The 23,349-nt window shown below is 45.8% G+C and overlaps 1 protein-coding gene across 2 annotated transcripts in view; it reads right to left on the reverse strand.

The window, feature by feature from the left end:
• Nucleotides 1–23,349, reverse strand: part of kcnn2 (potassium calcium-activated channel subfamily N member 2) — a gene marked incomplete at both ends in the record, with an annotated part of 191,972 nt that overhangs the window by 12,605 nt on the left and 156,018 nt on the right. For both annotated transcript variants that reach the window (XM_084325269.1, XM_084325268.1), the window contains one exon: nucleotides 12,294–12,363. In XM_084325269.1, the coding sequence (XP_084181395.1) occupies nucleotides 12,294–12,363 (70 nt within the window). The remainder of the gene's footprint in view (nucleotides 1–12,293; nucleotides 12,364–23,349) is intronic.

The raw sequence follows: 23,349 nt of genomic DNA on the forward strand, positions 1-23,349 counted from the left end.
AGGCGCGGGGCGACCCAGAAGCTATACTGAGGCAGAACACTACCTGAAGGAGGCACGGGGCGACCCAGACGCTACTGAGGCAGAACACTACCTGAAGGAGGCGCGGGGCGACCCAGAAGCTACTGAGGCAGAACACTACCTGAAGGAGGCGCGGGGCGACCCAGAAGCCACTGAGGCAGAACACTACCTGAAGGAGGCGTGGGGCGACCCAGAAGCCACTGAGGCAGAACACTACCTGAAGGAGGCGCGGGGCGACCCAGAAGCTACTGAGGCAGAACACTACCTGAAGGAGGCGCGGGGCGACCCAGAAGCCACTGAGGCAGAACACTACCTGAAGGAGGCGCGGGGTGACCCAGAAGCTATACTGAGGCAGAACACTACCTGAAAGAGGCGCGGGGCGACCCAGAAGCCACTGAGGCAGAACACTACCTGAAGGAGGCGCGGGGCGACCCAGAAGCTATACTGAGGCAGAACACTACCTGAAGGAGGCGCGGGGCGACCCAGAAGCTACTGAGGCAGAACACTACCTGAAGGAGGCGCGGGGCGACCCAGAAGCTAACGAGGCAGAACACTACCTGAAGGAGGCGCGGGGCGACCCAGAAGCTAACGAGGCAGAACACTACCTGAAGGAGGCGCGGGGCGACCCAGAAGCTACTGCGGCAGAACACTACCTGAAGGAGGCGCGGGGCGACCCAGAAGCCACTGAGGCAGAACACTACCTGAAGGAGGCGCGGGCGACCCAGACGCTACTGAGGCAGAACACTACCTGAAGGAGGCGCGGGGCGACCCAGAAGCTATACTGAGGCAGAACACTACCTGAAGGAGGCGCGGGGCGACCCAGAAGCTATACTGAGGCAGAACACTACCTGAAGGAGGCGCGGGGCGACCCAGAAGCTATACTGAGGCAGAACACTACCTGAAGGAGGCGCGGGGCGACCCAGAAGCTAACGAGGCAGAACACTACCTGAAGGAGGCGCGGGGCAACCCAGAAGCCACTGAGGCAGAACACTACCTGAAGGAGGCGCGGGGCGACCCAGAAGCTATACTGAGGCAGAACACTACCTGAAGGAGGCGCGGGGCGACCCAGAAGCTATACTGAGGCAGAACACTACCTGAAGGAGGCGCGGGGCGACCCAGAAGCTAACGAGGCAGAACACTACCTGAAGGAGGCGCGGGGCAACCCAGAAGCCACTGAGGCAGAACACTACCTGAAGGAGGCGCGGGGCGACCCAGAAGCTAACGAGGCAGAACACTACCTGAAGGAGGCGCGGGGCGACCCAGAAGCTACTGAGGCAGAACACTACCTGAAGGAGGCGGGGGCGACCCAGAAGCTACTGAGGCAGAACACTACCTGAAGGAGGCGCGGGGCGACCCAGAAGCTACTGAGGCAGAACACTACCTGAAGGAGGCGCGGGGCGACCCAGACGCTACTGAGGCAGAACACTACCTGAAGGAGGCGCGGGGCGATCCAGAAGCCACTGAGGCAGAACACTACCTGAAGGAGGCGCGGGGCGACCCAGAAGCTAACGAGGCAGAACACTACCTGAAGGAGGCGCGGGGCGACCCAGAAGCTACTGAGGCAGAACACTACCTGAAGGAGGCGGGGGCGACCCAGAAGCTACTGAGGCAGAACACTACCTGAAGGAGGCGCGGGGCGACATCGGACGCTACTGAGGCAGAACACTACCTGAAGGAGGCGCGGGGCGACCCAGAAGCTAACGAGAATGCTTGCTGACAACGTGGGTGTCGAGCGTGGCTACAATCGGACTGAGCTAAATTGACCAAGCTATGGGACTTTCATTGTGGCAAGCTAAGCTAAGTAACAAGTTCATGTTGAATGGCCTCAGGCTGTTCAGTTAGATGACAACTGTATTGCATTAAGCTAGCCCGCATGTTATGACCATCAACTGTTCAATCAAGCTAGCGAAACACGTGTGTTGGCTAGCAAACTGTATTGTATTGAGCTAGCCTGGCTAAATGTTCTAAATCAATAAACTATTCTATCTATCTATCTATCTATCTATCTATCTATCTATCTATCTATCTATCTATCTATCTATCTATCTATCTATCTATCTATCTATGTTAGCTCCGGGTTCATCGTTTAAGCTAGCGGATTATAGCCTAGCGACCTCGATACAGGATACAGACCAACTACATTTTTATTACAATAGTTCATTTGTGACCTGCAGACTGTTCAGTTGAGCTAGGTGAGCCAGAGGAGTGTGGCCGGAGAACTGTATTTCCATGTTTTCACGGGGGGAACACGTTACGTTCCCCCAGTGAAACTCCTCGCTGTCAGGTGAAATGAAGCGGCTGTCGACTCCACATGTAGCGGAGGAGGCGTGTGGTACTTCTACACCCTCCCTAGACCAACAGTGGGGCAATGCGCGCAACGACCAGGAAGGGAATTGGCATAACGACTAAATTGGGATGGGTGAAAAATACAGAAAGCCCAAAAATAAATAGAATAAAAAATCTGATCCCATCACAAGTGGAATCAGCTCAGTATGTCTGTTCAAGATTCAAGATTCAAGAGGTTTATTCATCACATACATACAGTACACAAGACATATAGTGAAATGAAGGTGGCCATGCCCGCTTCACACCTGGCATTAGAATGTGTCTCCAAAGGCGGTTAGGTGGCCGAGCGGAGATTGCGTTCGTCACCAACCCCGGAGCTGTGAGCTGGATTCGCCTGTTCGAATCCAGCTCACAGCTCCGGGGTTGTCACCAGCTTGGCTGGCCGTCTGCACTAATACAATTGGCTGTATTAGAAGGTGGGAGAAGCTGGCGGGGTGGGTCCGGGTCGTTGTAAACAGCGACTCCTACAGTTCGGTCGGGGCGCCTGCTAAGCGCGGATAGGACTTGAGGGGGATAGTGTGATCCTCCCACACGCTACGCCCTCTCGATGAGAATCCGCGCTGCCAGGTGAAAAGAAGCGGTGATTGGCTGGACGTGTGTCGGAGGAAGCACGTGGTAGCCTCCACTCTCCCAGATGATCTGACTGTGGGGGGTAAGTGCGCAGCGACCAGGAAGGGACTGGGAATTGGCATACGACTAACATTGGGATGGGAGAAAATCGGAGGAAAAATGGAGGGGGAAAAAGACCAAAAAAAAAAAAAAAAAAAAATGTGTCTCCACATGTGTCTCTACTCTCTAGTGACCGTTTGTGATCGGATCTCACTTCCCGGCTCAATATGCAAATAAACACATAGGCTGATGCCTACATCACTAAAGCTACATGCAAATGAGATAATATAATAGAGTGCATGCAGTGTTGCCATTACAACTCACTGTGATCTCTCTCTCGGTCGGTGAGAGTTAAACCCTTCTAGATTTACTACCATGTCACTATCTCTCTCTCTCTCTGTAACATTCCGCCCGTTACTGGACTGTTCTCCCCTGCTCTACCCAGGGGCGTAGCTGGGGGGGAGTAGCTTAGGATGATTCCAAGGGCCCAGCACTGGGGGGGGGGCCCCAAAAAAAAAAAAAAAACATCACTCAGGTGTATTTATTGATGCTCTCATTGATACTATGTTTGTTTCTGAAGTGTGTGTGTGTGTGTGTGTGTGTGTGTGTGTGTGTGTGTGTGTGTGTGTGTGTGTGTGTGTGTGTGTGTGTGAGATATATAGAGAGAGAGGGGGGGCTTTGGTAGACTATTGCATTGGTCCATTCATTGAAGATGAACGCAATGCAACATCCTTTACTAGGCTCACCCACCAACAGTGCAGGTGCTGAACTGCTGATCCGAATGTATAGGTAAAAACCATATTATGCGTTTTCATCAATAAATAAATGGCAAAAAAATAAATCTTGCGCGCGCTTACGCGTGCGTGCATGCATTCACTGGGGGCCTACAAATACATTCTTTCATGGGGCCCAGATTCTACAGCTACGCCCCTCTTCCCATCCCTGTATGCTTGTACCTTGTGTCCCTGGCCCTCAGTGTGCTTCCCCTCCTCTCTCTCATGTTATATTCCTAGACGTTGATGTTATGTTCCTTGTGTGTTATATTCCTAGTGTGTTATATTCCTACTAGTGTTGATGTTATGTTCCTAGTGTGTTATATTCCTAGTGTCGGTTATATTCCTAGTGTTGACGTTATGTTCCTAGTGTCTGTTAAATTCCCAGTGTTTGTCTCGTCAGCCATAGTTGTAGTCCTTTTTGAGGGGTGATCTCACGGCCAAATCCTTGGAGGAGAGGAAGACCGTCCTGCAGTTGTTCTACTCCATAATGGAGTGGAGCCCTGAGCTGGCCCCACAGATGGAGGAGCATGGCCATGATCAAGGCACTGTTCCAGGATCTCCGACCTCCAGTCCCCTCCCAAGCATCTACTGCTGGCAAAACCTCTACTGCCAGCACGGTCCCTAATGCTAGTACAGCCCCTACAGCTAGCATGGCCCTCACTGCTAGTACAGCCCTTACAGCTAGCATGGTCTCTATTGCTAGCATGTCCTTTACAGCTAGCAAATTCTCTACAGCTAGCAAGGCCTCTACAGCTAGCAAGGGCTCTACTGCTACCAAGGGCTCTACTGCTACCAAGGGCTCTACTGCTAGCATAGCCTCTACTACTATCGCAGCCCCTACAGCTAGCATGGCCTCTACAGCTAGCACAGTCCCTGCAGCTAGCATGGCCCCCGCGGCTAGTACAGTCTCTACTGCTAGTACAGCCCCTGCAGCTAGTACAGCCCCTACTGCTAGGACCGCCTCTTCGGCTAGCATGGCCCCTACTGCTAGGACCGCCTCTTCAGCTAGCATGGCCCCTACTGCTAGGACCGCCTCTTCGGCTAGCATGGCCCCTACTGCTAGGACCGCCTCTTCAGCTAGCATGGCCCCTACTGCTAGGACCGCCTCTTCGGCTAGCATGGCCCCTACTGCTAGGACCGCCTCTTCGGCTAGCATGGCCCCTACTGCTAGGACCGCCTCTTCGGCTAGCATGGCCCCTACTGCTAGGACCGCCTCTTCGGCTAGCATGGCCCCTACTGCTAGGACCGCCTCTTCGGCTAGCATGGCCCCTACTGCTAGGACCGCCTCTTCGGCTAGCATGGCCCCTACTGCTAGGACCGCCTCTTCGGCTAGCATGGCCCCTACTGCTAGGACTGCCTATTCAGCTAGCATGGCCCCTACTGCTAGGACCGCCTCTTCGGCTAGCATGGCCCCTACTGCTAGGACCGCCTCTTCGGCTAGCATGGCCCCTACTGCTAGGACCGCCTCTTCAGCTAGCATGGCCCCTACTGCTAGGACCGCCTCTTCGGCTAGCATGGCCCCTATTGCTAGGACCGCCTCTTCGGCTAGCATGGCCCCTACTGCTAGGACTGCCTATTCAGCTAGCATGGCCCCTACTGCTAGGACCGCCTCTTCAGCTAGCATGGCCCCTACTGCTAGGACTGCCTATTCAGCTAGCATGGCCCCTACTGCTAGGACCGCCTCTTTAGCTAGCATGGCCCCTACTGCTAGGACCGCCTCTTCAGCTAGCATGGCCCTTACTGCTAGGACCACCTCTTCAGCTAGCATGGCCCCTACTGCTAGGACCGCCTCTTCATCTAGCATGGCCCTTACTGCTAGGACCACCTCTTCAGCTAGCATAGCCCCAACTGCTAGCACAGCCTTTACAGCTAGCATAGCCTCAACTGCTAGCATAACCTCTACAGCTAGCACAGCCTCGGGAACTAGCTTGGCTACTGCAGCTGGCACGGAGAGCTGCACGAAGCTGCAGAGAAGTTCCCCTGGAGTCCAGGCATCGACATTTGAGGGAAATAGCCTGGTCCTTTTTGCGAGGAACCGTGGAGCCTCCAGGAGGAGATGGGGTTCCCCACCGCCCAGGGCTGTGTTTCCTGTCCCAGAGGAGACACCTGCTCCTGCCCCAGAGGAGACACCTGCTCCCGCCCCCGAGGAGACACCTGCTCCCGCCCCCGAGGAGACACCTGCTCCTGCCCCCGAGGAGACACCTGCTCCTGCCCCCAAGGAGACACCTGCTCCCGCTCCCGCCCCCGAGGAGACACCTGCTCCTGCCCCAGAGGAGACACCTGCTCCCGCTCCTGCCCCCAAGGAGGTTCCTGCTCCCGCTCCCGCCCCAGAGGAGACACCTGCTCCTGCTCCTGCCCCCAAGGAGGTTCCTGCTCCCGCTCCTGCCCCCGAGGAGACACCTGCTCCTGCCCCAGAGGAGACACCTGCTCCTGCTCCTGCCCCCAAGGAGGTTCCTGCTCCCGCTCCTGCCCCCGAGGAGACACCTGCTCCCGCCCCCGAGGAGACACCTGCTCCTGCCCCAGAGGAGACACCTGCTCCTGCCCCAGAGGAGACACCTGCTCCTGCCCCCAAGGAGGTTCCTGCTCCCGCTCCTGCCCCCAACAGGACCTGTCTTCCCCCTGTTTCCGTCTCCAGTCCCCTTCCTGGTCCCTATTCCGAGCCTCCCTTTCCCCATCCCCCTGTTTTAGGTCCCTTTCCAACCTGGTCATCTTCCCAAGCCTTCGGTCTCTTGTCCCCTGCTCCCTGGCCCCTTTCCCCAGTTTTTCTCTCCCAGTCCCCTTCCTGGTCAACTTCCCCAGCTTCCTGTCCCTCTTCCCCTTCTCCCTGGCCCCTTTCCCCGGCCACCTCAGTCGTAACAATCAAAGATACCCCTCACAAAATTGCTCTTTATGCGGACGATTTACTGGTTTTTATGCAGGCCACAAACTTACTTAGGATAATTGACAAATTTGGTGAACTATCAGGCTTCAAAATCAACTGGCCTTAATGAGTTGGCCAGAGCTGTGGACCTCCAGGCGGACATCCCCATAGTTGAACATTTCAAATACCTCTGCATATACATATACATACATATTAAGCACCTGTTTAAGATTAATAAGCATAGTGGGCGGCTAGGTGGTGCAGTGGGCAAGGCGCTCACCACCAATGCAGGAGACGCTGGGTTCGAGCTGCATTGCTATCAGCTTGGCTGGTCGTTCATACTAATACAATTGGCAGTATTATTAGAGGGCGGTCAGGTGGCGTAACGGAGATTGCGTTCGTCACCAAACCCCTGAGCGTCTGGATTCGCCTGTTCGAATCCAGCTCACAGCTCCGGGGTTGTCACCAGCTTGGCTGGCCGTTCACACTAATACAATTGGCAGTATTAGAGGGTGGGAGAAGCTGGCGGGGTGGGTCCGGGTCGTTGTAAACAGCGACTCCTACAGTTCGGTCGGGGCGCCTGCTAAGCGCGGATAGGATCTAAGTGGGATAGTGTGATCCTTCCACACGCTACGCCCTCTCAGTGAGAGTCCGCGCTGCCAGGTGAAAAGAAGCGGTTGATTGGCTGGACGTGTGTCGGAGGAAGCATGTGATAGCCTCCACTCTCCCAGACCGACTGTGGGGGGTAAGTGCGCAGCGACCAGGAAGGGGATTGGGAATTGGCATAACGACTAACATTGGGGTGGGAGAAAATTGGAGGAAAATGGAGGGGGAAAAAGATAAAAAAACAGTGGACAGCGACTCCTACAGGTCGGTTGGTGCGCCTGCGCAGCAGAATCAGGAAGCAACAGGGGCGGCGTGTCCCTCCCACGCAGACCCCCGACGCTGAGAGATCGCGCTGTGCAGGTGAAAAGATGCGACGGCTGCTTCCTCGAGTACCGGAGGGGACACGTGATGTAAGGCTTCGTCCATATTGCAGCCGGCTTGTGGGAGGCATGGCCTAACAGTGTTCGAGACAGGGGAGGGTAGAATTGGATGATACGAAATTGGGATGGGAGAAAAAATAGAAAATGGGAGAAAAAGTCGATAAAAAAAAAAAGATTAATAAGCATAAAAGGAGAGCTACAGGTTCTCAATGGCTAGCTGTGCAGAATCAGCAATACAATACACACGTGTCATCAGCATAAAGATGGACTTTTGACAACAACTCAGTGAAGAGACAATATCATTCATATAAACTGTGAAAAGAACTGGATGTAAAGACTGGATTTTTATATTTTTTTATTGTACAAATATTGTCATATTTATTTAAATTATAATTAATTAAATCCAATGAGGCCTGTAGAGTTTTAACTATTTGTAAATCTTGTAAATCTGGTATGTCATAAATGTATAGATGTAGCAGTACTGTCTATCTGTATGTCATGTATGTCATATATGTTATGATGAATTGAAAATGGGGGACCCTGATGTAAACAAGATGAAGGACTTTCTCAGGTCTGCATCCCCTTAACAATTGTGTGTATTGAGCCGTACTGTATTGTACCCATTCTGCAATCTGTTAATAAAATTTTCAATCAATCAATCAATCAATCAATCAATCAATCAATCAATCAATCAATCAGTTGACATGAAGGAATCACTATGATTCCTCCCAAATAAAGCCCTTAAGAACACGGCACACACCAGTCTGTCAACTTAAGACTGCTATTCAGGGATCCTAAATCCTGCTCTTAGTTAGGACCAAATCCAAGACAAGGGACGGTTGGTGAATCCCAAAATCGGCCTAAAATGTCTTAACCTCTTAAGCCTGGAGCCCTATTTTCTGAAAATCCGGCTAAAATACACACCTAAGTAAATGGAATACTTCTCTACTTCTACAAGATCCATTTGCATATTCTTGGTATCTAGGGACATCTATGGACCTCAGTGAATGTATTCCCAGTGTCAGAAATATTGTGTCTGTTACTAGGCTTGCTTAAATTGTAATGAAACAAAGGAGAATATGAATTATGATTTTTCTTTGCATCTTTGACAGTGAATAACACCATGCTAATAATGACCAGACATGAAAAACGGACCAATGCAATTTGAAATATTATTATAGAATATAGAATAGCAGGCTTATAAAGGACCTTATTATAGCCAATTTATAGCCACATTTATATATATACATATATCTTTCAAATGACGAGTTCAGTTTGGATTTAGTATCACCAGGCGTGCATAACAGATAATGAAATCTACTGTATGTAGTACAGTAGCTTTTTTATTTGTATCAGGGTGCCACCATTTTGAAACTAATTTCAAATCGAATTGTTGCTACATGCTAAAAATAGGGAAGAGAAACTAACTGTGCTTCAATATATGTCAATAACGTTACGTTTTGTGTTTTAATATCCCGAGTAATAAGAGATATTAAAAAAATGCATACAGAAGTAATTAGCTTGAACCCCCATAGAGGCTTTTGGGAAGTGTCGTTCGGAAAAATTCCAACGCTCATCGAAAGCTCTCGGTGTCCTCTACAAAATGGCAGCAAAAAACAATTCTCGACGTAAACATTTTCCAAAATGGTCGACTTTCACGAACTAAACAAGACCAAAACGAAAATTCAAATCTTTAACCTATTGGTAAACTAACGTATTGATGATAATATACATTATAACTGCTGTTGTGACATGGTTATGATGTTTATACTTGAATACGTTTGAAAAATAAAACACTACTTTTGTCAAACAGTCTGGAGAGATTGATTTATGACGTGATGTCATTTTGGGACCGGTACCGGTCTCGTCGGGCTTAAGAGGTTAAGTGGCGCTAAGACCAAACATTTTCAGATATTTTCTCCTAAGTCCGTTGGTGAATGAGACCCAATGAGTGTTTTACACATGTTTTCTTTAATGGTATGTATCGGTATGTTTATCCAAAATAGCCATTGACACCAATGCATTCGCACGTGCAGGAGAGTCTTCTCGAGTATTCTTCTTTGCTGGCTGTTTGGTGTTATAACCAGAAATTGGAAGCAAGTTGGGTGTCAATCAAATGGTGGCCATTTTAGCTTCCAACCGACGTTGGAACAGAGCGCGACGGCGACAGACGAGGGAAAATGTGCAGGTGGGCCGTCGGAACGTTAAGAGGTAAACATTTTTTTTGTATTATATTGTTGTATTATATATATTGTTATATTATATACATGTTGTGTGTCTTTTTTAGAGTTTTTTACATTGTTATACACTTTTGTAAATAAATGATATGTTTAAAGAAATATATATCTGAGTCACATCTGTGTTTTCCTTATAAGTATAAGCAGTTGGACAAAGTAGCATTTGGGGGGAATACACCTTTAAAACTAGGTAGTTGAACAAAGTAGCATTTGGGTGGAATAAACCTTTAAAACTAGGTAGTTGGACAAAGTAGCATTTGGGTGGAATAACCCTAAAACTAGGGTCCTAGACATGTGGTCATCCAAAAAGAAATTAAATTCACTAGTTGGCACTGTGGCAAAAACTAAAGTGAAACACCAGGGTTCTAGAAATGACTGGAAATGGCGCATCCATCACTCCCCGTCTGAAAACACATTAAGGTTATGGTACATTCTCAGAGCTTACCTATTATATTTTATGCAGCTGGAGTATGGGGTAGCAAGGAGTCCATCAAGGTTAATGCTATTCAAAATAGGCAGTTCTCTGCTTCCTGGGAGTACATCATATTTACACCCATGTCAGCGATCCAATGGAGATGTGAGTTGGGGGCCTTGTGTGTCTATGGGCTATGGAACCACCTAAATATGCCGGAGACTATAACAGAGTAGCAAAACAAAGTACACAACTATCCGTGGAGTAATGATGTGAGTGTTATACAGTCTACTCTATAATATCGATGGGTTAGGGCTGGTGTCTGCTCTGCTGCCCTCTAGTGGCCTCAGCCTGCTATGTGATTAAAGAAGCAGCAGTGTCTCATGTCAGTTGCCGTTTGCCGTTGCGATGCGAGTGTCACCATTTTACACTGATGACTTCCACAGAATACTGGCCCCAGACCAGCTCGACTGCAGTGGATGTTTGAATGTCAAAGCACTCTGCCTCTCCCCCTCCCCCTCCTCCCCTCCCTCTCTCTCTCTCTCTTTCTTTCTGGCTGAGTCAGCAGACAGTATAGGGCCCCTATCCCCCCCCCCCCCCCCCCCCCCTTCTGGCTCTCTGCTGCATGAGGACGGCCTGCTCCCTGCCCAGTCCTTGTCTGAACACAAACATGGCACATGCATCGTTCAAACACGTCGGCCAGAAGGCTTCTGGTTGGTCCTTTTTCACCCTGAAAATCAGAAAGGGGAAACATTTCCAGTACTCTAAAGTCCTGAAACAGAAGATGTCCGTTATGAGAAAACCACAGCAGCAGCGAGGAGACCCCACAGCTCCCCTGGTTAGGGTCAGGGTCAGGTCGTCTGGTTAGGGTAAGGTCGTCTGGTTAGGGTCAGGGTAAGGTCGTCTGGTTAGGGTCAGGTCGTCTGGTTAGGGTAAGGTCGTCTGGTTAGGGTCAGGGTAAGGTCGTCTGGTTAGGGTAAGGTCGTCTGGTTAGGGTCAGGATGTCTGGTTAGGGTAAGGTCATCTGGTTAGGGTCAGGTCGTCTGGTTAGGGTCAGGTCGTCTGGTTAGGGTCAGGTCGTCTGGTTAGGGTAAGGTCGTCTGGTTAGGGTCAGGGTAAGGTCATCTGGTTAGGGTCAGGTCGTCTGGTTAGGGTCAGGTCGTCTGGTTAGGGTCAGGTCGTCTGGTTAGGGTCAGGGTCAGGATGTCTGGTTAGGGTCAGGTCGTCTGGTTAGGGTCAGGATGTCTGGTTAGGGTCAGGATGTCTGGTTAGGGTAAGGTCGTCTGGTTAGGGTCAGGTCGTCTGGTTAGGGTCAGGATGTCTGGTGTTAGGGTAAGGTCGTCTGGTTAGGGTCAGGTCGTCTGGTTAGGGTAAGGTCGTCTGGTTAGGGTAAGGTCGTCTGGTTAGGGTCAGGTCGTCTGGTTAGGGTAAGGTCGTCTGGTTAGGGTAAGGTCGTCTGGTTAGGGTCAGGTCGTCTGGTTAGGGTCAGGTCGTCTGGTTAGGGTAAGGTCGTCTGGTTAGGGTAAGGTCGTCTGGTTAGGGTCAGGTCGTCTGGTTAGGGTAAGGTCGTCTGGTTAGGGTAAGGTCGTCTGGTTAGGGTAAGGTCGTCTGGTTAGGGTAAGGTCGTCTGGTTAGGGTCAGGTCGTCTGGTTAGGGTAAGGACGTCTGGTTAGGGTAAGGGTCAGGTCGTCTGGTTAGGGTCAGGTCGTCTGGTTAGGGTAAGGTCGTCTGGTTAGGGTAAGGGTCAGGTCGTCTGGTTTTAACCACGTGAAAAGCCTGGCTGTTTATTTGACACCTGTAGACTTTAGTTAGGTAAAAACTACTGACGAGTCGGATCGCAGTCAACCAGCACCTGCTAAACGGGTCAGACCCTTTAGCTGCAGCTGATTAGTGCGGCCGCCTGTGGATCCTACGGGCGCAGGTTCAAATCCACCCGGTTACAAGTTATATTAGAAAACACAGCTAACAAATGGGCATGCAGCACGTTCAGCTTCCTGGTGAGTGAACGCTCCGTAAAAACCAACAGTGAGTTGTCCGTGTCTCTCTTACCTTGGCCAGGTCCACTAGAGAGTTCGCTTGGTCATTCAGCTTCCGTTGTTCCATTTTTACACTTCTCAATCTGAACACAAGATCACCCACAAGCCCAGTGAGGGAGGCGTTCAGTTTGTCAGTCAATCTGTGCACACGCACGCACGCAAGGCATAGGCAACGCACAGCAACCCTCAGGAGAGACATGCACTGGATATATGTGGAGAGAAATGCAGGGTTTGGCAAAAGGATCAGTCTGTCTGGTTGAGCTGCATGCAAAGAGAGGAAGAGGAGGGCAGAGGAGAGAGGGGGATGAGAGGAGAGGAGAGAGGAGAGAGGGAGGGAGGAGAAGAGGTGAGTAGAGGAGGGGACAGGAGGAGAGGAGGTAAAAAAAGGGAGGATAGGAGAGGAAGCAGCCAGGGCATTATGGAAGCAGCTCTACTTCCTGTTGAAACAGGAAGCTGGTGGATCATGAGGCTCAGCTCCTGGCCCCGCCTCCTGCCTCAGCTGATCAAACCATGACAGAGGACCGAGACAGATTTGTCCAGTGAGGTTGGGACACTGCACAGCTGCTAACAGTTGCATGTAAGGTCAGAGCGACACTCCTGTTTGCCTCTATGAATTATTCAGTCGGTGAAAAAGCCACAGATATCAGGCTCAGCTGCTTCTAATCCCCCGGAGAAACCAAATACAAAGGTCTCCATTTAGCCTCAATGAAAACAAGACGGCAACACCGCCGCATCTCTTTTGAAATAACAGTTGAAAAACAAACAAAAATAAAAGATTTTGTCAAGTCAAAACAGAGCGATTGTTTAATTACTTCACAACTTACCAGCTGAACAACCTATTTCCTGTTGTATATTATTATGGATGGAGAGAAACTCACAACTGATACAGTCAACTCTGATCTGAGAGGATTTCCCAGCAGACACTGGTTTGTAGGATTAAGAGACTTCTTCAGATCATGTTCTGCCGCTCCCTCACCTGATCCAGGCTAAATAAAGCTGGCTATACTAATATAAACCAGTCATATAAAGCTATATACCAATATAAACCAGTAATATAAAGCTATATACTAATATAAACCAGTCATATAAAGCTATATACTAATATACACCAGTCATATAAAGCTATATACCAATATAAACCAGTCATATAAAGCTATATACCAATATAAACCAGTAATATAAAGCTATATACCAATATAAACCAGTAATATAAAGCTATATACTAATATAAACCAGTCATATAAATCTATATACCAATATAAACCAGTAATATAAAGCTATATACCAATATAAACCAGTAATATAAAGCTATATACTAATATAAACCAGTAATATAAAGCTATATACTAATATACACCAGTCATATAAAGCTGGCTATACTAATATAAACCAGTCATATAAAGCTATATACTAATATAAACCAGTCATATAAAGCTATATACTAATATAAACCAGTAATATAAAGCTACATACTAATATAAACCAGTAATATAAAGCTATATACCAATATAAACCAGTAATATAAAGCTATACAATATAAACCAGTAATATAAAGCTACATACTAATATAAACCAGTAATATAAAGCTATATACCAATATAAACCAGTAATATAAAGCTATACAATATAAACCAGTAATATAAAGCCATCTAATATAAACCAGTAATATAAAGCTATATACTAATATAAACCAGTAATATAAAGCTATATACTAATATAAACCAGTAATATAAAGCTACATACTAATATAAACCAGTAATATAAATCTATACAATATAAACCAGTAATATAAAGCTATACAATATAAACCAGTAATATAAAGCTATATACTAATATAAACCAGTAATATAAAGCTATATACTAATATAAACCAGTAATATAAAGCTACATACTAATATAAACCAGTAATATAAAGCCATCTAATATAAACCAGTAATATAACGCTATATACTAATATAAACCAGTAATATAACGCTATATACTAATATAAACCAGTAATATAAAGCTATATACTAATATAAACCAGTCATATAAAGCTATACAATATAAACCAGTAATATAAAGCTATATACTAATATAAACCAGTAATATAAAGCTATATACTAATATAAACCAGTAATATAAAGCTACACACTAATATAAACCAGTAATATAAAGCCATCTAATATAAACCAGTAATATAAAGCTATATACTAATATAAACCAGTAATATAACGCTATATACTAATATAAACCAGTAATATAAAGCTATATACTAATATAAACCAGTCATATAAAGCTATATACTAATATAAACCAGTAATATAAAGCTATATACTAATATAAACCAGTAATATAAAGCTATATACTAATATAAACCAGTAATATAAAGCTATATACTAATATAAACCAGTAATATAAAGCTATTAATATACCAATATAAACCAGTAATATAAAGCTATATATACTAATATAAACCAGTAATATAAAGCTATATACCAATATAAACCAGTAATATAAAGCTATATATACTAATATAAACCAGTAATATAAATCTATACAATATAAACCAGTAATATAAAGCTATATACTAATATAAACCAGTAATATAAAGCTATATACTAATATAAACCAGTAATATAAAGCTACATAATATAAACCAGTAATATAAAGCCATCTAATATAAACCAGTAATATAAAGCTATATACTAATATAAACCAGTAATATAACGCTATATACTAATATAAACCAGTAATATAAAGCTATATACTAATATAAACCAGTCATATAAAGCTATATACTAATATAAACCAGTAATATAAAGCTATATACTAATATAAACCAGTAATATAAAGCTATATACTAATATAAACCAGTCATATAAAGCTATATACTAATATAAACCAGTAATATAAAGCTATATACTAATATAAACCAGTAATATAAAGCTATTAATATACCAATATAAACCAGTAATATAAAGCTATATATACTAATATAAACCAGTAATATAAAGCTATATACCAATATAAACCAGTAATATAAAGCTATATATACTAATATAAACCAGTAATATAAAGCTATATACCAATATAAACCAGTAATATAAAGCTATATATACTAATATAAACCAGTAATATAAAGCTATATACCAATATAAACCAGTAATATAAAGCTATATATACTAATATAAACCAGTAATATAAAGCTATATACCAATATAAACCAGTAATATAAAGCCATATATACTAATATAACCCAGTAATATAAAGCCAGATATAATAATATAAATCCAGATATAGTAATATAAACCACTAATATAAAGCCATATATAAGAATATAAACCACAAATTATAGCCAGATATACTAATATAAATCACTGACATAAAGCCTGATATATATAAAGCCACATATACTCATATAAACGACTAATATAAAGGCAGATATACTAATAAAAAACGACTAATATAAAGCCAGATATACTCATATAAACAACTAATATAAAGCCAGATATACTAATTTAAACCACCAATATAAATCCATATATACTCATTTAAACCACTAATATAAAGCCAGATATACTCATTTAAACCACTAATATAAATCCCTATATACTAATATATACCACTAATATAAAGCCAGATATAAACCACTAATATAAAGCCATATATACTAATATAAACCACTAATATAAAGCCATATATACTAATATAAACCACTAATATAAAGCCATATATACTAATATAAACCACTAATATAAAGCCATATATACTAATATAAACCACTAATATAAAGCCATATACTAATATAAACCAGTAATATAAAGCCATATATACTAATATAAACCAGTAATATAAAGCCAGATATACTCATCTAAAGCACTAATATAAAGCCATATATACTAATATAAAGCCAGATATACTAATATAAAGCACTAATATAAAGCCATATATACTCATTTAAACCACTAATATAAAGCCATATATACTAATATAAAGCCAGATATACTAATATAAAGCACTAATATAAAGCCATATACCAGTATATAAAGCACTAATATAAAGCCAGATATACTCATTTAAACCACTAATATAAAGCTGGTGTGTGTGTGTGGGGGGGGGGGGGGGGGGGGGGTCATCAGGATCAGGCTGACAGAGGGAGCTACAGGAGCTGCTGAGGGACATTCCAGAGGGAATGATGCCCTGGCAGGTGAGGAGACACTAAATGCTTCATTCAAAGCAGCTTCTATAGACACAGAGAGGCTTGTGGTGGAAAACAGAGCTTTACTACAGACTGATGTCTAGCGAGATGAGAGGAGACAGAATCCATCTAGAATGGTGATAGATCACGTTTACAGGTCCAGCCTATCAGAGGGCTGCAGCCAATGTCCAGCCTATCAGAACTAAAGGCTGCATTTCACCATTGACCATTCACACGGCGGCCATTTTTCTCTCACGTAATGCTCAGGGGGGGAGAAAGGAATCCCAACCCGAGCATGACAAGCAAAATGGCCACCATGTGAATATGGTCAATTGAAGGACCTGATGGGGGGGGAGAGTCAGAATGAGGAAGCTACCTTCTTTATGCCCCTCCTCTCTCTCCTTCTTGTCTGTCTCTGCCTCCCTCTCCCCCGCTCTATCCTCCTCTTCTCTGTCTCGCAGTCTCTCTTTCCCTCTCCCCCCTCTGTCTCTCTCTCGCCCTCCCTTCTGCCTCTCACTCACTCACTCACTCACTCACTCACTCACTCACTCACTCACTCACTCACTCACTCACTCACTCACTCACTCACTCACTCACTCACTCACTCACTCACTCACTCACTCACTCACTCACTCACTCACTCACTCACTCACTCACTTCTAATTCTACTGTTTCCTCAGGATCAGACAGGAGACTCGACTCTAACTCTAACCCTAACCTCAAAGCTGCGTTCAGATGGATTCCATAACGACACGCGAGAAAAGAGAGCATCGTCAGGACGTCATGTTGCTATGGTGATGTTGGTGTTGTTTACCAGTCAGCTAGCTAACGTTAGCTAGTAGTAGTTTGGTAAGTGAGCTCTAGTTAGTTAGTATCTGCTAACACTAATAATTACGTTCCATATCTTTTCTGGTATTCCGCCAAGCTCTGTGCTAATCGGCTGCCATATGTCATATCCTCTGGTAAGATTTCAAGTAGATATATCTAATTCCATCTAATAAGTCTATAACTCTCATAGTACGTGCTAATCACATCAAATCCGGTTGGACAATTCCATCATGGAGGATGGCAAAGAGTTAAGATGGTCTCATCCACTACAATGACATCTACATGAATCCATCTGAACACAGTGTTCCCCCAAGACTCCGTCTGTCACCCCTAAATACACACACACACACACACACACACACACACACACACACACACACACACACACACACACACGTCCTCTCCCATCCATCCATCCATCCATCCATCCATCCATCCATCCATCCATGGTAAATGGCTGCTTTTTTATAAAGCGCTTTACAATTTGTTACTCACATTTTACCCGTTCACTCACCGATGGCGGAGGCGACCATGCAAGGTGCCAACCTGCTCATCGGGAGCAATTAGGGGGTTAAGTGTGTCTTGCTCAAGGACACATCGACACACTGCCCGGGAGGAGCGGGAATCGAACCGGGAACCTCCGGATTGCCAGACGACTGCTCTACCTCCCGAGCCACTGTCGCCCCCATCCATCCATTCATCCATCCGTCCATCCACCCGTCCATCCATCCATCCATCTACAGTGTGTCTCTCTGTCATGTGACCCGCCGCCCCATCAGGTCACAGTATTAGTCCTCCTCGTCTGACACCAGGCCAGGATCAGATATCATCTGCTAATAATTGTACTGTTTGTTTTAACCTGCTGGGGATAGCAGAGGGGTGGGGTTATAAACAAAAGGTTTAGACTGTTACTTTTCTATTATTAACAACTTACCTGACACCCGGTGGTAAGCACCACCCATCTGCGTCTCCAAAGAGGTTAAAAACAAACACTCGAAGGACGAGGATATTTGCAGATGGTATTTGAGGCAGGTCTGCGTGGCGGGCTGGCCTAGGCTAACCCGGGTTAAGTCTATCCCTGCTACCAGTCATCCAGGAGGGAGATGTAGATGTGGTTGCAGACGCGGTCACAGGCGTAACGGTGGTTCCACGAGCCGAAAGATGACCCCCAGCACCCATCTGGGTGAGTTAACAAGGAGGCGGGCTCTATTGGTGAGGGGTAAAGCCCCTAAAGACATGCATGCTGGGTACTCCTGCTACAGCCCTTGAGCAAGGCACTGACATTACAACTGGAGTGGGTGCCCCCCCCCCCCCCACTGCTCCTAAAAAGTTAGGACGGGTCAAAATGGCAGAGGACAAATTTCCCTCAAAAAGGGGATTAAAAAGACATACTTTAACCGAGTTAAGTCTCTGTGGAGCTTAGGTCATCCTTCGGGGCGTGAAAGCACAGTTTTGAGTTTAATCAGTAGCTCTCTGATTAAAAAAGATCAGACTCTCGTCACATTCATGCAAAGAATGGCAGGAAAAACCCCCTCCGTCACTGATAACTGAAATTCACTCTCCGGTGAAAAACGTCTCCGGTTCTAGAAGGACGAGTTTTTTTTTTTGTTTTTTTTTTTATTTAAGTTCTGTCTTTTGAAGAGAGGACCACCGGAGAACATCACGGACGTCACGATGCGTTTTTTTTTCTGTCCAATCAGCATGCGACCGACGGCGGTCTCGCCTGTAGTCTCACCTGTGTGGTGGTTCATGAATTTCACTTATCAAATGAGGGAGTGCAGTTTTGGGTGCCGCTGTACTGGAGGTACAGTATACCAGCATGCACAACACAGCAGGTCTGGGGCTACTGGAGGCGAACACTTACTTCCGAGCTCTATTGCATAGTGTTGACATAGGCGGGAAAAAGGGAACATAAAGTCGACAAATGAATTATTACATCAGAGAAACATTGAGATGATTGACATCTGGTTTTGATCTGTTTTTGATCTGTTCTTTATGTTCTGGCTGCTGCAACCCACACGCACGCACACGCACACGCACACAGTACTGGAGCTGGGACCCTTCAGGGGTCTTAACCCTTTCACTGCCGCACTACCAAACGGTTAACCCTTTCACTGCAACAATACAGAAGGTTAACCCTTTCACTAACACACGACAGAAACCGTCTGTAGTGTGATAGTAAAGGGTTAACCTTCTGTAGTGTGGTAGTGAAAGGGTTAAACAAAGCCCCGTCTTTTCCTGTGTTGACTGCGGTGGCCCGAGGTCATTCAAAAAAAAAAAAAAAAAAAAAAGGTCTAGACGTTGATGACGTCTCCTTGACAACGATGTGGGACAGTGCCATGGTAACGCTGGTCCCCAGTCAGCGCTCCACTGGTTGTTAGTTCAGCAGTGTGGGACAGTGCCATGGTAACGCTGGTCCCCAGTCAGCGCTCCACTGGTTGTTAGTTCAGCAGTGACAACCCCCTGTGCTGGCCCCACCTCTTCCTGTGCTGGCCCCACCTCTTCCTGTGCTGGCCCCACCTCTTCCTGTGCTGGCCCCACCTCTTCCTGTGCTGGCCCCACCTCTTCCTGTGCTGGCCCCACCTCTTCCTGTGCTGGCCCCACCTCTTCCTGTGCTGGCCCCACCTCTTCCTGTGATGACTGCAGCAGCTAATTCCCTGGCCATCTTCTTCCCACGCTCTCTATCTCTCCCTCCCTCCCTCCCTCCAGCTCTCTAGCTCTCTCCCCTTCCCTCCTTCCAGCTCTTTATCTCTCTCTTCCTCCATCCAGCTCTCTATCTCTCTCTTTCTCTCCCTCCATCCAGCTCTCACTCCCCCTTTATCTCTCTCCATCCAGCTCTATCTCTTTCTCTCTCCCTCCAGCTCTCTATCTCTCTCCCTCCATCCAGCTCTCAATCTCTTTCTCCATCCAATTCTATCTCCCTCCATCCAGCTCTCTCTCTCTCTCCCTCCATCTAGCTCTCTATCTCTCTCCATCTGGTTATCTATCTATCTCTCCATCCATCTCTCTCTCTCTCTCTCTCTCTCTCTCTACATCCAGCTATATCTCTCTCTATCCAGCTCTCTCTCTCTCTCTATCCAGCTCTCTATCTCTCTCTCCCTCCAGCTCTCTCTCTCTCCCCTTCCAGCTCTTTATCTCTCTCTCTCTCTCTCTCTCTCTCTCTCTCTCTCTCTCTCTCTCTACATCCAGCTCTATCTCTCTCTCTCTCTCTCTCTCTCTCTCTCTCGCTCTCTCTCTCTCGCTCTATGTCTCTCTCTACATCCAGCTCTCTCTCTCTCTCTCTCTCTCTCTCTCGCTCTCTCTCTATCCAGCTCTCTCTCTATCCAGCTCTCTCTCTATCCAGCTCTCTATCTCCCTCTATCTCGCTCTCCCTCCATCTTTCTCTCAACTCACTCAGTTTAAGTCCACACCCATCTGGATTCAGAGCAGCACTATTTCAGCTGTTACATTAGTTACATTGTATCTACATTATAGATGATAAGAAGCACTGTGCTCCCCTTTTTGTGGATCTATTAAAATCATTTGACACAGTTGATCATTATTTGCTCTTACAAAGATGATGTAATACTATTGAAAATAGGTAGAAAGGGTTACATTTTAGGTCCAGTCCTCAGGTCCAGCTATATGCAGACGACCCAATTGTGTATTGTATAGTGGATACTGCTCAACTAGCCATGGAGAATATGCAACTTTCATTTAACCCCCTCCAAAAAGCTCTTAATCTCAAACTGGTTTTAAATGCAAATAAAACAAAATTCGTGGTCTTGGTCTTCTCAAAATCCCAAAACATATACTATGAAATAAGCATACAGTATCTCTACTGAAAATAGTTCAAATATTGAAAGGGTCACATAATAAAAAATATCTTGGAATCTGGTTCAACGACAAATTCATAGTAAGCACCATAACTAGATAGCACCATGGTTCCGAGAATCCTGAATGGAACTGGTTCTAATTTGGTAGGTGACGTTGTTGACGGGCTGTGGGTGTGTGTGTGTGGGTCATGAGCAGATAATAGGGACTCTTAAAGTTATACGTAAAACGAATAACCACTAACTGCTTACGCATACGTTTTAGGAGAAGGGGGAAAATAAACAACACAAAACAACCTTTACAGGTGGAAGCCTCAAAGTGAGTATTCAAGAAATAAGTAATGTCCAAAAAAACAGGACGACACTCATTAAAGAGGTATTGTAGAGAAAATAAATAAGCCACAAAGGCAACTCCTAAAAACAGAGTTTATATTGCAAACATAAAACAATAAACCTCCACCAAGGGAGTTTATGTGCAAAGGGCAGTTCCAAAAGAACAAAAGAAAACACTACCATAAAGGACTCAGCCTTTATAAAATAAAGTATAAACTAAGCCAGTAGACGAAAATGAGTATAGCTACAAAAGAAGGCTAAATGCTGAATAGGGCAGCACTACACTTAAATATAAGAAGCCTGACCAAAAGTATAGCCAGCACAAGGAAATGAAAAAGTTGACACTGCGATCTCCAAACTTAAATAGACTCCACATGGCCATAGGCACAGCTGCACTGCATCAGGTGCAATCAAGCCCACACACCTGCCAACCCATGAGGCAATTAACCACAGGGAACAGGGATTGACAGCTATCCCTCACAGAGAGGTGAAATAAAGCAAAAATAGACAGCTGTCCCTCACAGAAAGGTGAAATAAGGCAAAACCATGACAGACATGGGTCTATTATATTCTTTTAGACTAGGACATGGGTCTTTTATATACTTTTAGACTAGGACATGGGTCTTTTATATTCTTTTAGACTAGGACATGGGTCTATTCTCCTCTTTTAGACTATGACATGGGTCTTTTATATTCTTTTAGACTAGGACATGGGTCTATTCTCCCCTTATAGACTAGGACATGGGTCTTTTATATTCTTTTAGACTATGACATGGGTCTATTCTCCTCTTTTAGACTAGGACATGGGTCTTTTATATTCTTTTAGACTATGACATGGGTCTATTCTCCTCTTTTAGACTAGGACATGGGTCTATTTTCCTCTTATAGACTAGGACATGGGTCTTCAGCTGCCTATATAACCAAACAGGGTGGAGTTCGCTTGCCCCTGCTCCACCTAGCGGCTTTGGGCCTCAGTCCATCTGCTCAGTCCATCTGCTCAGTCTCAGGTCTCAGGAGGATGTAGAGCAGAGCACACGTCTGTCCGGCAGTGCGGCTACCTGGGTAGAGCTCCGGTCAAGGCTGTGGTGTTGTTGTCCAGCAGGGAGCACTCTGTCCTCTGGACCTGGTGGTGTTGTTGTCCAGCAGGGAGCACTCTGTCCTCTGGACTTGGCTGCAACAATGCCCCTGTTACGGTGATATAGGGACATGGTACAGCTGCGAGTGCCGTCCTTCGGATGAGACGATAAACTGACTTTGGTCGTTAAAGAACCCAGGACGCCTGTCGTGAAAGAGTAGGCGGTTCCCCAATGTACCTGGTCAAATTCCAGATTCCATCAAGGCCACCAAATCATCCCTCCCCCCTGAAGGAAGTAGCCTTGTTTTTCAATGTGTATATAATGTAAATATCTGTAGATGACAGCATCTACTCATAGATCTCAGAGGAGGAGGACAACAGAGAGAGAGTGTGTGGTAGCAGCAGACTAAATGCAGCAAGAGAGGATTTGGGCTGTGCCCCAAGGCCGGCAAGCAACAGCTGATAGCCAGAGCGTGTTGTTTTGGGTAAGCGATGCTGGTAATATCAACATCACCGTTGCTATAGTGATTTGGGTCAAAAGTGCTGTTGCCATGGTATCATGTCACTTAGTAACGAGAAAAGGGGGCAGGGCCCCCGTTGCTAGGGGAAAGACGTTATGAGCTGTGAGTTCTTGAGAAGACAAATTAGACTAAGAGACGAAGCGGATACAGGCAGACGCGTTGACAGAGACGTTGAAACGATCCCTCCTCCCCTCGTGGGGGGAGGGGAATTGCCACGACATCGCTAGCTCCGGCTAACAGGGAAGGCCTTTGGACAGCTAGGCCGCATGACCACCGAGCAGGGTGACAGAAGAGAGATCGTTAGAATAGTGAATTTAGTT

The sequence above is a fragment of the Notolepis coatsorum genome (assembly GCF_963971535.1).
Source record: "Notolepis coatsorum genome assembly, chromosome: 11".
NCBI classification, from domain to species: Eukaryota; Metazoa; Chordata; class Actinopteri; order Aulopiformes; family Paralepididae; genus Notolepis; species Notolepis coatsorum.